Source organism: Pezoporus wallicus, unplaced genomic scaffold (assembly GCF_028554395.1).
Source record: "Pezoporus wallicus isolate ANWC-B61680 ecotype Strahan unplaced genomic scaffold, APGP_CSIRO_Pwel_v1 contig_6464, whole genome shotgun sequence".
NCBI classification, from domain to species: Eukaryota; Metazoa; Chordata; class Aves; order Psittaciformes; family Psittacidae; genus Pezoporus; species Pezoporus wallicus.
This window is the reverse complement of record NW_026642130.1, coordinates 8,412,325-8,429,002: the sequence shown is the minus strand read 5'-3', so window position 1 is coordinate 8,429,002 and position 16,678 is coordinate 8,412,325. Positions and strand designations below refer to the sequence as shown.

The window sequence follows — 16,678 nt, the reverse complement described above, 5'->3', positions numbered from 1 at the left end:
GTATGTCTGTATGGCCTTTAATAAATTCTGGTTCCCCACCTGAGCAATAAATCTGCCAGCAGAAGAGTAGTACAAAATTTGGTGTCACTTACTGAACAACTAAATGTTTCAATATTAACTTTGTAAGGTATCAGTAAGGCCATAATGACAGTTGCTCTAGAAGTATCAGTAATTTAGACCCAGAGGTGGATGATGCACTGTATGGTGTGCGTGGATGCGTGTGTAGAATCTCTGTCTATGCAGCAAATGATAGATGTATTTTTAAATCACTTAATAAAAAATCAGCTCTAGTTAGTTGCATAATCTAAAATTCTGGAACATTTTTGCTGTATTATGTCTGCAAAAGTTTTTCATTTAGGAACACACACGTTTCTTGTCAATGTTATTTCTACAATCACTTAGAGCAGGGCATATTGTTCTCTGAATTTCTTGTTAAAATTTTTCACTTAATTAAACTTTTACAACCAGTTCTGCTCTATGTCTGACACTTGCTGTAAATTATAAAGAAAAACCCCTCTGGCATTTATGAGAATTTGATGATGAAGACTATAGAAAAAAAAATAAAAGAAGAAAAGAAACAGTGTCACTGAGCCCAGATAGTTGCTGATCCCGTTATCTCCCACACAATTCAATTTAATGAAATATAGAAACAGAAATATTGAACTAGACTGAAAAAAGAAGCCAACATAGAACTAATAATATTTCAAATATTGCAAAAGTTTCATAAGTGAATTGCAGCAAAATTTGGATAATTGAGTTTTTGTATACATTTCTGTAACATGTAAAATAAGGTTAAGACTTTCTAGAAGCTGAAATAAAAAGAAAACAACAAACAACAGGGAAAGTCATGGAAATTAAAGTTACACCTGGTTGCATATGCTTGTGGGAAGTACCTATGCACACATATAAAGATGCACAACTCCTTCCTGTGTCAGAATGCCAGAGTTTCAAAGGGGTGCTTCAGGTGACCTCTCTGGTGTGGGGATTTAACAGCAGCTAAATTCCAGCAAGATCTTATTTTTGAGAGCAATGCTGTGCTTCCAGTCCCTCCCAAAACCAACTTGTGGGATGACTGCAAGATGGCTGTCACGTCAATTACAGGATTAAGAGCTTTAATCCAATTGGCTGCAATGCTGCTATGAGACTTGGAAATCTCCTCTAACGTCTAACCACAGTTTAGTGTGCAAACTATTGTGTTTGCCCTTGGGAAGCTTCACTCTTGCCAAAGAGAGCCAGTATTTATGCTATTTGGTGTATTTATTATTCAGTTAACCCATTCCTTATAAGTAAATCCTTTTTAGAATTTATAACCCTCCCAAGAAATGGGAGATGATGGACAGAAATAAATACTCATGTGGGGGGAAACAAAAGAAAACAAAACTTTAAATCTCTCTTCTCCCATAACTGTTATATTTTTTTCTATTGTCCTTTGTTTCACAGGGCTATTTGTCATGATGAAGGGAAGCAAGAATCAAACAGTCTCTGAGAAATCTGGTTGTGCTTAAACATTTGTGAAATTCAGGGAAATGAGTTGTGCAATCTGACATCAAATAAAAATCAGATGACCCATGGGCTTCAGTTTCCTTGTTAATGAAGGTGAAAGGGCTCTGCAGCCAACATCTTTATTTACTGGGATACTCAGTAGGACAAGTAAACAGGGATGTTTATACCTCTGGTTTTCCTGGGCAGGGTGATATATGCAGATTAATTCTATTCACAAAACTCCTTATTTTACAGTTCACAGGGGACTACTCCATCTCTTTAGCTGAGAATTATTGCTGTATTTGTGATGGATGAAAGCTTTAAAGAGAAAAGGGATTTACTTTACTTTCTAAGAGATGCCCACTCTGCTGACAGCTAGACAGATTTGTGTATACTACTGTGCTTGTCAGGTTCTGATTTTAGGGTTAATGTAGATCGTCTGATAAAAATCATTACTGGCAGACTTGCTCAGGTAATAATATTAACTGGCAATAGGGATATTGAAATTCTGTAGCCCAACTTGCTCTGAGATCTGGCTATGTTGGTGCGGATCAGCTATAGAGGTGGGAGCATTATTGGCGCATAAACTCAACACAGGTACTGGAATCTCCCATCTCCAGGTCCTGAGCTACCATCTTTACATGGTACTGCTCTGTGCTGTAAATATGTATCTGCTGACACCAAACTCATTTGGGTATTTGTAAGCTGGTGCTCCATTGCTTCATGTATGAAACCAATCACTCCATGGGATAAAATCAGACTCTCTGTTTACCCAGTAATGAACAATCAACAGCAATATTGCAGAGTGAACTGATTGAATAAAAACCATGTACACAAAATTTCTAGTGTTGTTTATTAAAGAGTTTATTCTCAAAGAGGTAACATTATTTCAGCCTGAGTATGCCTTTTTCAAGGACTGTCTATGTAGTATTCCAACAACTGAAAATAAACCATAAGAGGTCCACATATTTTCCACTCAAAAGCAATCCTATTTTCTGAGTGAATTCTTCAACTTTATTTAAATTCATCTTTAAATTGAGAATTCATTTAAATGAGGCCTAGGTTTCAGCTGAGGAGGCTGAGGGAAAACTTTTTGACTCACATCATTTACAGTCATGTCAGTGAAACTTGGACAGTTAACTAATCTCACAATAACTGGAAGTTAGACAATTTGATGTGAAAACAGAAATATCATGGGGAAACAGGTAAGAAAACCCTGTATTTCTGTATTATAAATTAGCCAGTAGAAAGAAAACCCATCTAAAATTCTTGGCATAGTTCTCTGAAAACAGGTACATGCATGAATTCATTTTTCTTAACAGAACATTGACATTATTATCTGCAGTTTTCCAGGAGTCAGATTTCTATATGTATTTATATTTCTATGTTTTTTTTTCACTTTCTGATGTTATTTCCATAATTCATTATTTTTTATCTTCATGGTTTTGTGTAGATTTTTCCTCTTCTTTTTTTTCCCAAACTTATCTATGAAGGTATCTGTGCTGGGAAATAGGTATGTTTCCAGGTTGTTCTTCAACTAGCTTATGAATGTGACCTTTCTCTTAAAACCTTTTTATTCTATGTATTCCATAGCTTTTGTGACTATTTACAAAATGTATTGCACATTACTGGCTTGATCCAACATACAGTGAAATAGAAGAAAAGACTTCCCATTGACCTTGACAATTGTTGGATTAAGCCCTATGGTCCAAGTGAAAGCAGCTGCAATGAATAAGACAAAAATATAATAAAGAGCTCATTTATTTGCTTATTAAGCTTATTAAAATAACCTAGTGTAGATTATTCACTTTTCATTTACAAATTCAGATTCGAACAGTATCTAACTGAAGTTCCAGTATGTTAATTGCTGTTATTTTTAAATACATTGTGGAGCAAACTTACTACTTCTCCTCTTCTGGAGGTCCATTCAGGTCTTCATGTGCTGCTGTATATTTTCCATAATCTGCTGAAGACTCAGTTGCTCAGTCGCAAGTTGTTCATCGATGAATCTTTGCATTTCTTCCCATTTTCTAGAGCCTTGCTCAATGCCTTGCTGAATCAGTGTGCATGTTAGTTCCACTTTTTTTCTGAGTGCTTCTGCTTTTCTGGTGGCATTTGGTAAATGGACTGCCAATCAAATGGCTTGGGCACCTATTCTGAGCTCTCCTGGACGAACAGCTATATATGGCTTTATGCTCTCAGCTGCTATTTGCTCAAACCAACGAAGAAGCTCTGAGATATATTGCAGGAATGCAGAATAATTTTCCATAGTTAGATCGAGTAACCTTTTGGCCTCACTGACTAGCTTTTCTTGGGAATGACTAAGCTGCTCATAGATCTCCTGGAATTTTTCTTTGACTTGCTTGTTATGTTCATTGATTTTCCTCTTAGCAGCTGCAGACCAATATCGGATTTTTTCCTGAGCAGCAGATGATAGCTCCATGACCTTCTGTCTTCCTTTTCCTCCAGCATCAGTTATAATGTCATAATACTCCTGGCTGTACTTTTCCAGCAGTTCTCTAACTTGGTCTGTCAGGTGTGTAACTGAGTCAGCAAGATGTCTGACATATTTGTTGTGCCAATCTACTAGTGTACCTATTAGGTTCTTCAGCCATCTTAGTACCTTGTCTTCCACTTCGTAGTATTTCACTGACCATCCAAGTGTAGTTGGATCAAAATATTCCTCCCGCAAAACCTTTACAAAAAGGAGCAGCTGGCGCAGCTTTTCTGAAAGGTCCTGGAATGTCTTCTGGCTAAAATCTTTAAGCTGAGAAATGTATTTTTTAACATCTTCTGCCAAATATCTCAGTTTCTGTGCAGACTCTGAAGCCATTGCATCTTTGTACAGCTGCTGTGTTTGGACTTTGATGTCTTCAAAATTTTTGGATTGCAAGCTTCTCACCATTTCTTCTGCCTTCTGAAAAACTTCTTGCACTATTTGTTTCAGTTGCTTAAGCCTTCCTGCAAAATCAGCTTCCTGGAGAGTAGCAAATGTTTGCCTGATTTTTTCCTGCAACTGTTTCAGCATTTCTTTAATTTGGTCAAGTACATTACGACCTCTCAGAATTGTTTCAGAAGCAGGAACTTTAACTTCCAGCTCATTGATAGCTGCAATCAAGGCGTCAAAATACTCCTGAAGTTTTGAAAGGCATGAATCAGTGGTTTTTGCTACCTTTTCTGTAGTCATAAGGTATATTTCTTCACCAGTGTACTTTTCAGTCAGCCCAGGGACCTGGAATTTTGTGGTCTTCAGGAATTCAATGGCTGAGTCAATTAGGTGTTTTATTCTCTTGTGATACTCTTCTATTATGTCAACTGTAGCATCCAAGAGCTTTGCTTTTATTTTTTGATAGTCAAACTGTTCAGCTTGATCTGCTGCTTTTTGATACAGCTGTTTAGCTTTGACCTTCATCTCCTGATATTTGCCAGAGGCCTCATTGGCAGCTGTGCGAAGCTGAGCATCTATTAGATCTATTTGTTTTACAGCAAATGTGTATGCTTTGTCAGCATTATTCTGCATGATGTTTTTCATCTTTAAGGTGGCAGCACTAATTTCCAGTCCCATATGTTCCTTATGATACCGATTAACATACTTATAGACTGCATTTGTCACTTTAGGTACTTTTTCTTTTAGACCCAACAGCAAGTCTTTGGCAGCATCCTCTTTCCAGTTGAATTTTAATTGAATCAGGCCATTTTTGTTGGAGGATATCTCACTTTTTAATATGTCAATGTCCTTCTGAGGAGCAAACTGAAAATACAGAAAAGAAGAAGTAAAAGGTAGCTTGTATATGAAATAAATCCAAAATTATTCATGGGCATATTTCAGAGTCACAGCATCATTAGGGTTGGAAGAGACATCTGGAGGCCATCTAGTCCAACCCCCCTCCCAAGGCATGACCACCTAGAGTAGGTTACACAGGAACACATCTGGGCAGATTTTGAATGTCTCCATAGAGGGTGATTCCACAGCCTGTTCTGGTACTCTTTCTCATGTTGAAGTGAAACTTTCTGTGTTTTAGTTTATGGTCATTCCTCCTTGTTCTGCCGCTGGGCACCACTGTAAAGAATCTGGCACCATCCTCCTGGCACCCACCTTTGAGCCTTTGTATTTCAGCATCCTCATCTTCTATCTTTAATTTTATTATATATTAAAACAAATACACTAAATTTTTTTTGTTTACTGTGTGTTTGCTCTCATCTTGAAAAGTTATTTTGGAAAAAAATATACAGTATCAAGCTACTATGTGCCTCTTCAAATAGCAGCACCAGAACATAACTGTCTGTTAATGTTTAAAATTTGACTGCAAATAAGATTCTTCCTTCCTTTGTAATAAATGCCTCTCATGTCTCATAGGACATGTGAATTACTTGGGAAAATAAGCCTACTCATTCTTGAAACAACTTAAAGTGAATTCAAAAAGCATTTTCTTCATATGAAAAGACTAAATAATTCAATTTTGTAATAATTTAAATCAATGAGACAGTTTAGTTACCTAGAGTAATTAAAGATCCTCAAACGAGAAACTATTTACAGAAATAAATTTTCCATTTTTTGGTGATAATTCACTCATACTAGTGATTTATGAGTTGCTTGGGATTCCTAAATTAGCATTTCATTGTGGAAGGTAAGATTTTTAAGTTTGACATTATTGTAGTATGCAAAAAAACCCAGAATGTTTTGTTAGTAAATCTAGTAAGGTTTTTAACTCGCAGAATGTATTGTGATGTATTAATGGATTAAAAAAGACAGTCTATAGATGGTTTGACTTCTTCCAGTGGCCTGATTCCTAGAATAGCCACTTTTATAATATTACAAGTAGCCTGAAGGGTATACATTAAAGCTGATGGGTGGCTTATCTAAAAATGGCTTTGTACATTCTTCACTTTCAACAGGTGTGTCTTCTTGATCACGGGAGAGGGTAAGTTAATTGCATGGAGGAGCTGAAACAGTCTCAGACAGTTGCTACTTTTGGTATTGGAAAGGCCAATGTAAGAAACAAAAACTTTGATTACTGATAATATACTTTGGAGAAAGAGTGGTTAATTTCTTTCTCAACATAAACATATACAAGCCTTAAAAGTGAACTTTTCCCCTGGTCACACCAGACTTTTTTACTTTCTTTTGCTCATATCAGGCTTACCTGAGTTCGGTAGTAAACTTTTGCTGTGAGAATGTCATTGCCCAAATCAATGACATAGCCCAAGGTCCCAGCAGAGGGTGAAGATACAGAGCCTGATGACCTGCTCTCTGTCTCTTCATAACGCATATGAATATCTATGAAAGCTGGGCTGATGATGTCTAGTGATGCACTGTTTTCTGTGATGCTGCAACAACAATGGATGCACAGCTATGAAAAAATGCACAAAGCAAAATGCCCAATGCAGGATGCCTAAATACAACACCACTTATTATATGCATATAAACAATGGCTTTGTCATCAAACGAAAATGTAGGGGTTTACTATCCATATTTCTTAGCCTAACATATTTAGAACTTCACATCAGTCCAATTTTCCTGGCTTAAATAAAACTATATTGAGCTCTGCTAAGATTTTTTATTAAATTAGGGCAGCCAAACAAAACCTTTAGCTGTACTGCTGTCAGCTTTCTACAGTTTTGTATGAGCTGTGTTGTTTTAAACCAACACTAGAGGCAGTACTTTTTATCTGTATTTGTACTTGACTTCACAGACTCTGTCCCTTGGATATATCAACACGACACTTGTAGATCAAAACAGGTAGTTAAAAGGCCAAGTTTGTAATCCCTAATACTGGTACTTCTAAATAAAAAATATTCTTTGATGGCTTGTGGTGACAGGGATTCAGTGAAAAATAACCCCAGCTATGTTGATGGTCAGATCTAGAACTGATCTGATTATAAAATACTGTGTTTATTATCTCAACAGTTTTCTCAAATGGGGCTGCTGAGAGAGAACAGCTTTCCAGCTATCTCAGGAGGGAAAAATGCACAGCCAATAATGACATGGTAGCTATACATTTTCTTATTAACTACAACAAAGCACTCTGGGCCATTAGAGAGCAAAGCAACAATACTTCATTGGCAATTTTGTCCATTATACATTATATTATTAAAGCAAATCTTTACCTAATTCTTGAAACAGTAAGATCTTCCTTGTAGTTTGCACTCATGTCACGATGTGAAAAGCTGCCAGTTGTCTTCATAACAAACACACCTTCTTCATATTTATAGTTTGAATCCACTGTGAAAAAGATTTCAGATGTGTGTATTTCAAGAACTTACCAGCAAACAATGCAAAATACATATCCAATTGTACCTTAAATAGCCAGTTGTGGGGTGTTTCAGTAAGATGTAAAGTTATGCGTCAAGAAACTGAATGCCCATAATGTCCCAAACAAAAAGACACAAAAATATTTGGTCAGACAGAGTATTTTAAAATTCAATTCTCTCTATATTTAGAGCAACATGGATAGAATATTTTGCATTCATCAGAAGATAAATGGGGATTCTAATTTCTCGAGTGTTTAAAAAAATATTCTGGTGCATATTTTTAGTATTATTATAAAGTCTAGAACTCAGTGCTATATGGAACTCCAGAGTTTTTGGAGTTTTAAATCATTTCTGAAATCAAATATGCTTATTGCCTAAGGTAAAACATAGGTATTTCTTTATCAGATAAAAAGTGAGCCTGCCTTCTCTCCTTTGTGTGTAAGTAATGAAGAAACGTTATGTTGCTCACAATTTAAAGTAAGAAACTGCTACACAGAAAAGAGATCTTTCCCATTTTTTTCACAGTATGACATTAATTATTCAGATATCTAGCCACTAGCCTTCAGGGTGACTGACTGAGATTCTGATAACAATTCATGAAAACATTCTGCTACTGATAAAAGTATAGTCTAATGTCAGTGTTAAATAGACAGCAACAACTTCATATAAAAAGTCACTAAAAAAACAAACACCAACCCTGAAAAAAGCCAGTATAAAGTATTACCCCCAAATTTGTGGCTTACTGAATTTTAATGCCTTACCATTCAAGTCATATTCCAGGAACTGCAATGTTGAGCTGCAGGTAGAGTCAATGGACTGTTCAAAAGAGTCTTTTTTGTTTGTTAAGTCTGTTCTCCAGGTGACATTGTACAAAGGGGAAGCAACTTTGAAAGATCCAGTCAAGGCACCAAATGATGGGATGTATATTCCAGCAGGCAAGGATAATTTGAGAGGGGGTATCTCAATTTTCTGTTCAGGAATTGTAATTGTAGGCAGATCAAAATCTGCAATCTTATTAGCTACTTCATCCAGATCTACATGGAAATTGCCAAGAGAAATACTCTTTGGAAGAGTGAATTGAGACACAGTTATTTGGTATTCAGGTATTGTCACTTCAATATATGGTATTTTGTATTCTTCTAATGTAATATAATTGGTTCCTACATCCACTTTGGGGAATCTTAATTTTGGCAACGTGGGTAAGTTGACATCAAACGGCATTGTGTTTAGAGTCTGTGGAACTTTTAAGTTGCGCAAGTCAATAGTTTGCGCTGGGATCTGGAGAGTGGTGAAAGGAACTCTGAACTCTGGAGTGCTAATAACAGGGCTTGGAGCTTTTAGGTGTAACTCTGGAATACTGAAAGTGAAGCCATCAGTCAGCTTATTCACAGGTATGGGGAAAAAGTAACCATCATCACTCTTTGTGTACACAAGGGATACTGAACCATTTAAGTACTGTTTTCTGTTAGTACTGGTAGTGATGTCCAATTTCAAGATATCCCATAAGCTCTTTTCTGAAATGGGGCACTTTATGTTTTTGAGGAAATCCATGTACGCTTCCAAAGATCCAGAAATATCAAACTTTGCCTTTGAGTTTTCATTTGATAACTGCATGTCATGACTAAGAGATAATGACTGAATTTGGCCTTCACTCTTCCAGCCAACTTTCTGGTTTGCAGTAGTGATTTTCACTGTGACAACTTGATTAACTGAGGCTGTGTCCAGGAAGGTATTTGGCTGATTGGCTTGAATCTGAAGATCTGCTGATATGCGCCAAGGAGCCAGCTCTAAGGTTGCTTTGCATTTCTGAGCCCCTTTTGTTGTGAAAAGAGGTGTATATCGTGCATAGTTCTTCCCACTGTGCTCCCAGACAGCATAAACACGACGGGTAGATGCTTCAACTGCAAGTATTTCTTTCATTTCATTGTTCCAGAGTCCATCTGCTTTGGAGTGAGCCTCAAGCTTGAGAGATGACCGAGCCCCATTAGCATTCAGATAGGTGTTTGCCTCATGGTCTAGATGTCCAGAAAATGCACTTCCAGTGTAAAATGCTCCATCAATATCCCCATTTGTAGAAGTTTCTACTGATATGTAAGATGTAAGGCTCTCTAAAGCAAATTTGTGAGCAATTCCTCCCTTAGCACTGGTACCATATTTAGGAGTATTAAAATCATACATTAATTTTAGTTCTGAGGAAAGAGTGGGTTTAGACTTAGTATTTCCAGAAAGTTCTTGGCTGAAGTTAATTTTTAAAACTGGTGTGTTGATTTCTGCATTTGTTTCCACTGAAGTTTCCATGTTCCTCTTTGTGAGACTAACAGTGCTGTCATGATTTCCTCCTAGAAATTTGTTATTACTCAGGGACAATGCTGTGGCCAGCTTCAGCCCCCTTTTTCTTGTCAAACTTGTTGAGCCATCCAGCTTAAATTGCAGTGCATCAATGACAGAAGAGGATGAGACACTGAGTTGCCCAGCAATATCTGACTGATTGAATAGCCCAGCATTTGCAGTTAAAGTGATCACACTGGATTTAAATGAGAAGTCATAAGTAACGTTTCCCATGGCAGGAATTAAGATGTGGTTTGAGGGGCTGTTGATTCTGAATCTAGGAAGCTTTAGAGTGCGTAGATCCTGTGGGACATGAAGGACTGGAAGCTCCAGAGAAGGTAAGACAAGTGTGTAAGATGGTACCGAAAAGCCAATAAACGGGATTGTGAATCCTGTTGTACTTACTTCTTTTGGGAGCATGTAACCAAAGGCTGGCATCTCAGCAGTAAAAGAAGAAACCTCAATATTCACAATTGGAATGGTGTATCCTGGAATCCTGAAGGTTCGTGGTAATTTGTTCAGTGAAGTCTGTATTTTGTATTTGTCAAATTTTGTTTTGGCTTCATTATATGACTTTGTGAGAAAATCTAAAGCGCTGTTTCTTCCTCTCTCAAAATACTTGTTGAAGAATATGATGTATTTATTAAGTGCTTCATGCACTGTTGCTAAAGGAAGTGGGATTACAAGCATGTCTTTGTTTTTCTCATACCGAGCATTCAAATTTAAATCAAAGGATTGTCTTGTTGTCTTCAATAAATTTTTCAGGCCTACCTGTTCCCACAGTGAATAATCTTTTAGCTGAGGAGTTTTGATTCCAGTGTAGGGAACCTGAAGCTGAGGAATGGTTAGAGGAATATTTAGGAAGTCCAGATTGGCATCTCCATTCATTTCAACATGAGCTTCACTTCTGTCATCATTGTTGCCAGCAGACATATTATGGGAATATCTGTACTGATTGAACCTGCCAGTAGCTTGCCAGTTAACCTGCTGAACAGAGGAACTGAGTGCAAAACCATAGTTATTCAGGAAGTCAATTTTCCCAGTCAGTTTCATTGGGAAGCTGATTTTCACATTTCCATCATTGTTTGTTAATAGACGAATTTCAAAAGGCTGTGCCAAGAAGAAAAACTCATTATTTACAGTTCCAGTAATCTGTCCATTGAGCCGAGCATTGTGAGAGCCTGTTAATTCTACTTTCATTCCTCCAACCTGTCCTGAGCCTTTTACATTTAGAACGCTACGCCCCACACGCTGTGACTCAATTTCAGACTGAATCTGAAGTGTTGCATAATTTAGGACACCGCATTCATACCTCATAGCTTGGTTGACTTTCAGGTACTTATCATTTATTCTGTTGTTGGCAGAAAATGTAATAATGGGGCCCTCAGCCCTGAAAGTGGCATGAGAATCATGAGTGCCTTCATCAGAGAAATTAGGAGAAGCCAATTTCCAGTTTCCTTTACCAGTGGAAGTAAAAGCTATGTGTCCTGCTTCTACCTCTGTTGTCATATTATTCACCAAATCAGCCTGGCTGGAGAAATCAGCTTGTGGAATATTCAGTCTGTGGGAATATGCTGTTCCACTCTGGATCCAAATTTTTCTTTGCAGCTTGACCATTAAATTATTCTGTAGTTCTATTGAATTTTTCATTGTATATAAGTTTGCTCTAGTTTCAGCTTCACCTTCTACAGAAGTCCCTAAAAATACTACTTCACTGGTGTGATCAACTTTAAGAAACCTGTGGTTGACCTTCATGGAATTTTTAAGGTTCAACTGCTTCATCTCAGGGGCTAAGAGACGTGAATCTGCAATAACACTGAAAACTAGGAAGTCTGATTTGGACGTTGTTTGAGCTGAAAGAGAGGTCACAAATTCTGGACTGTTTGTGGATGTTGTAGTATTATGAACCTCAGCTTGTGCAGACAGTGTAAAGAATGGAGAGGCGACTCTGAAAGCACCAGACAATTTGCCAAATGTAGGGACAATCACAGTATGTGGGATACGTGGAAGCTGGAACTCTGGTATCTTCATGTTAGGAATCTGGAGCTCATTTAGATTTAGCTTTGGAACCAATAATTCTGGTATTTGAAATGATGGCATTTGTATTTCCGGGAAAGAAATGTCGGAAAAAGGCATATCTCTTATCTTCAGATCTTTAAAATACAAATCAATTGCTGGCAAATGAATTTCACCAGACATGAGTTTGTCTATTGTTCTCAAAATCTGGAATTTAATCTCATTCAAATCAATTGTGTAGGAAGGAACTTTAAAGGTATTTAGAACTGTAAATTCTGGAGTAGCAAATTTCACTGGGATTTTCATGTCCTTTAGTCTCTTAATATTTATCTCATAGGAGGGGATATGCAGATCAGTCAGTGGAACAAAGAAGTCTGGTGTTAGAAATGCTGCTTTCCGAAGACTTCGGAGACTAACCTCAAAGGCAGGTATAGTGACTGTAAGTGCTCTGATTTCAGGGACTTTAAATCCTGTTTCAGCAAACTGGTTTAAATTTTCAGCCCAATTTTTTAGATCATACTGTTCAGCCCAAGCAACGATTTTCTTAAAAGTTATGTTCCACTGGTCAGAAATGTATATGACAACAGAATTGTACAACTGGCTTATCTGCTGAAGATACCAGTGGAATTCCTGGGAAATATCCATTTCAGAAATCCTCTCTCGCAGGTCTTCCAGATGTTCATTTACCTTGCCTTTAAGGTTAGCAAATGTTGAGTTTATGAGATCCTTGAACCAGTTAATTATTACTGCAAACTTGGTGTCCCTTAGTTGTTCGACATATTTTGAAATCACAGCTCTAAAATCTCTCATATACTGTTTCAGAGCTTCTGCTTTCTGTGGGAGCTCAAGATTTCTGAGCTCCTCATTTATTTTCTGAGATACTTCTTGGATTTTCTTATTTGTGTCATCAACAAACTGGTTATAGTCGAAAGACTTGAGCTTTTTAATAACCACATCAAGGAACTTGTTGACTTCCTTTATCATCATTTCATAATCAAAGGTTTGCACTTTCTTGACAGCATCATCAATAAAAGCAAGAATTTTATCAAAGCATGACTTCACATCAATATTTTTCAGGTAGACAGTCAGTTTATAGACAGTTTCTTTTATTCTGTACTGGTTAAACAGTTCTATCATCCTGTCCATTAAAAAATATACCTGCTTATCAATTTCATATTTTACAATCAGTTTGTGCATACTATCTCGAAAAGTGCTGATCTTTTCAGACACTTCATACTCTTCCATCCAATTTAGAATAAAGTCTTTGATTTGTTCAAGAATTTCATTAATTTTTTCAATTGGTAATGAAAGTTTCAATTTTTCTAAAACTTCTTTAGCGTCAAAGGTTTTAATCTGCTGTTTCAAATTTTCTGCAATGTGTCTGACATCAACATTCTGAATCTGAATCTTGAGTTGTTCTAGGCTTTCCTGTATTCTGGCAGTAATCCTATATTCATCATCTACGTTTTTAATCCAAGCCAAAGCACTGCTTCCGATTTTGCTAGGATGATACTGGTAAAAAAAAAATTGAATTCTTTGAATAGTGTCAACTACAGTCATTCTTAATTTATATTTATTATCTAGATCTGTCAGTGTTTCAGCTATTTGGTCAAGAAGCTGAACAATAAGTGCTTTAATATCATAATGCCCATAATGATCTTTGATGTATTGCTCAATTTGTGTCAGATAGACCTGCAACTGAAACAGTATTTCTTGAAGATTGTCCATAACTTTTTCCAGCATAATTTGCAGGTCATCAGATGTTATTCTGTAGTCCTTTGTGAAAGCAACCAAATTATTTTTCATGCTGCTAACTCTGCCTTTCATATCTAATTTGTCCATGTAATCATTAATGTGCTGCGGGATTTTATCCAAAGTTGCTTTGTATTTTCTCATATGTTGTTCTACGTCAATGTTCTTCAGGTAACTTTGTATGGCCTGCAGTGTGGATAGAATGGTGCCTCTGACTTGTTCAAAGTAAACTGGTAAATGTTCCAAGAATGGTAGGTTAATGACATGCATATCTTTATTTTTGTCATACTTCACTGAACCAGAGATGCTGAATTCTTGAGGCTGTGACACACTGTCCCTGAGGCCCAATGCATCAATTAAATTAACTTCTTCAGATGCGAATGGTGGTATGACTGACATATCCATTACAGAGAGATCTGCTAAAGCTCTTCCACTAAGTTCCACACCTGTCTTTTCTGCATCATTATAAGCACTGAGATCTTGTGAATACACGTTATTGTTTAGCTGACTTTTCAATTTCCAAACACTTGACTGCTCTGATGGAGTAAAAAGCATATGAACTTTGTTATCAAGCAGGGTAATGTATCTTCCTCTGGACCTCAAGCTATGACTGGTAGATCCTCTGTAATCATGGGAGAAAGTGAAAGCAAGAGGCTCTGCTTTAAACAGGAATTTGCTGTAAAGGTCTCCTGTGTGTTCACCCATAGCAATTAGCTTTCCATTGCCATTGGTACGTATGTCAGCAGAGATAGCAAATGGGGCCATAGTGGAACGCACAGCATTGCTGAAATGGAGAGATTTGGAATCACAATTTGTGTCAATAGTCACTGAGGAAGCAAGTCCTGCCACATTCAGATGAACTCTGTGACTCACTGCTGCACCATGAGCATTCGCGACTGTATCTGTTTTAAAGTTTGCAGCTAGATCAGCATATGTAATGGTGTAGGTATGCCTTATTTCATCTGCTCCATAGGCTCCTCTGACATTGCCACCTAAGTTCAGCTTCAAAGGCTGTAGAAGAAGTTCTGCTTTGTTGGAAACCTCTGTTTTAGTGTATTTAATATTATTGCTCAGTTTAGCTGCAAGTGAGCTAGGCTGCAGTTGTAGGTCAAAAACATGCTTGTGGAACTTGTCAAAGCTGAAGCTGTTGTCTAACTTTGAAGCAAATGTTAAGGATAAGCCAGGAATATTCAAGTCATTCGTGTACTCCAACTTAATCTCTTTGAATGATCCTTGCAAATTATTTGAAAACTTGAGTCCTTCTCTATTAACTCTGAAGTTTAAAACATGTTTGCTGTCCATACCCAGAAGTGTACTCTGATACTCACTTCCCAGCGTTATTTCCGTTAGGCTCACTCTTCCACCTAGATTGAGTTTTGCATTGTTTTTACCATAGCGCCCATAAGAAGACAGTGACATGGAGCCTCCAGCAGTGTCAAGTTTGGCATTCATTTCACTCTGCATTGTCAGCAGACTAAACTGCACACTTGTGGTTGCACTGCTGGCTAGACCGTACTGGTTTACATTGAGCGATGACTTATGTGCAGCTCGATTCCTTTGATCAGTTATAGAGATATCAGTGTTGAAAACAAAATCCTGGGAATTGAGAGAACCTGCAAATAAGGCATAACACTGGGTTTGCTTGTAAGTGGCTTGGTACTCAGATCGAAGTGCTGCCATCTTCTTTGACAAAATCAAATCAAACTTATTGACACCTGCAATATATCGATACATCCCATTTGTTTCAGATGTAATTTTTAGCTGGCTGTTTTCATACTTCAGTGAAGCTGTGTTTTTTAATAGTCCACTTTCTACATCAGAAACTGAAGTAATGGAAACTAAATCATCACTGTATCTGCCAGATAGCTGATTGGTAGCCTGAAGGTAAGAAGAATCCAACTTCAGATTGGATTTTCCTTCTAAAACCCGTCTCTTTTCATTGTATGAGCTGGACAGAGTATAAAAGCTTCTTGCAAAGACAGAAGCCACTTCCAGCTGCCCTTCCATCTTGACATTATTGATATTCACATTACTTGTCTTTTCAGAAATAATATCACTGGAAAATGAGAGCTGAGGACCCAGAGTACTGGATGCCATAAGTGATATGGTGTAGTTTGCAACTGGACTAGGTTCATAACTCTTTGTCCTGGCCACCTTAAAAACTGATGTTAACAGTCTGTGCTTCAGGTGATTTTCGTATGCACAGGTGAATCCATTTCTATTATATGATGCTTCTCCAGAACCTAAAATAAAAAAGAAGACAAAAGTGATGGTATAATTTATACCTTTTTGTCTTTAAGACTTTGATGCCAAAAATTGCTTGAATTGCAATTACTGCTATTATACCATTTTGCTTTAAAGGAAAAACTGTTTTGGTAAATCATGAATATTTCTGTGAAAATTGGTATTATTTTTAAATTTGGGGATAAAGTTTTGAACTATGAATGAATTAAATCTCTACACTACTAGACATAGTTCTGTAAAACAATACAAAGTTATGTCATTATTTAAACTTAAAGTAAGAAGATTTACTCCGAAGAATGACCCATATTTAACATTCCTGGTTTTAATGTTTTCTTTATCATGCTTCATCATGGTGGAGCATTTAAAAAAGACTGAATTTAACTTGTCCTTTTGCAATTTGAGATTTCAAACTGCAATTTTAGGGTAACTGCTATGTAGTTTTGGCAGTATATGGACATATATAAATGACTTTATATATATATATATGATTTGAATTTGAGATTGTACAACACCTTTCTTTAAATAAGCAACAGGAAAATGTAACTGATACATGGAAAATATAGTATTTAAAATAGTTTTGCCGACATTGGAGTATTAGCACACA

At 36.9% G+C, this 16,678-nt stretch overlaps 1 protein-coding gene across 1 annotated transcript in view; it reads right to left on the bottom strand.

Moving 5' to 3' along the window:
* Positions 1-2,330: 2,330 nt before the first annotated feature.
* APOB (apolipoprotein B) overlaps positions 2,331-16,678 on the bottom strand; it is a 37,391-nt gene continuing 23,043 nt past the window's right edge. The window contains 6 exon segments of the mRNA XM_057427641.1: positions 2,331-3,591; positions 3,594-3,627; positions 3,629-5,233; positions 6,627-6,810; positions 7,591-7,705; positions 8,496-16,073. Of these exon segments, the coding sequence (XP_057283624.1) occupies positions 3,410-3,591; positions 3,594-3,627; positions 3,629-5,233; positions 6,627-6,810; positions 7,591-7,705; positions 8,496-16,073 (9,698 nt within the window). The 3' untranslated portion in view covers positions 2,331-3,409.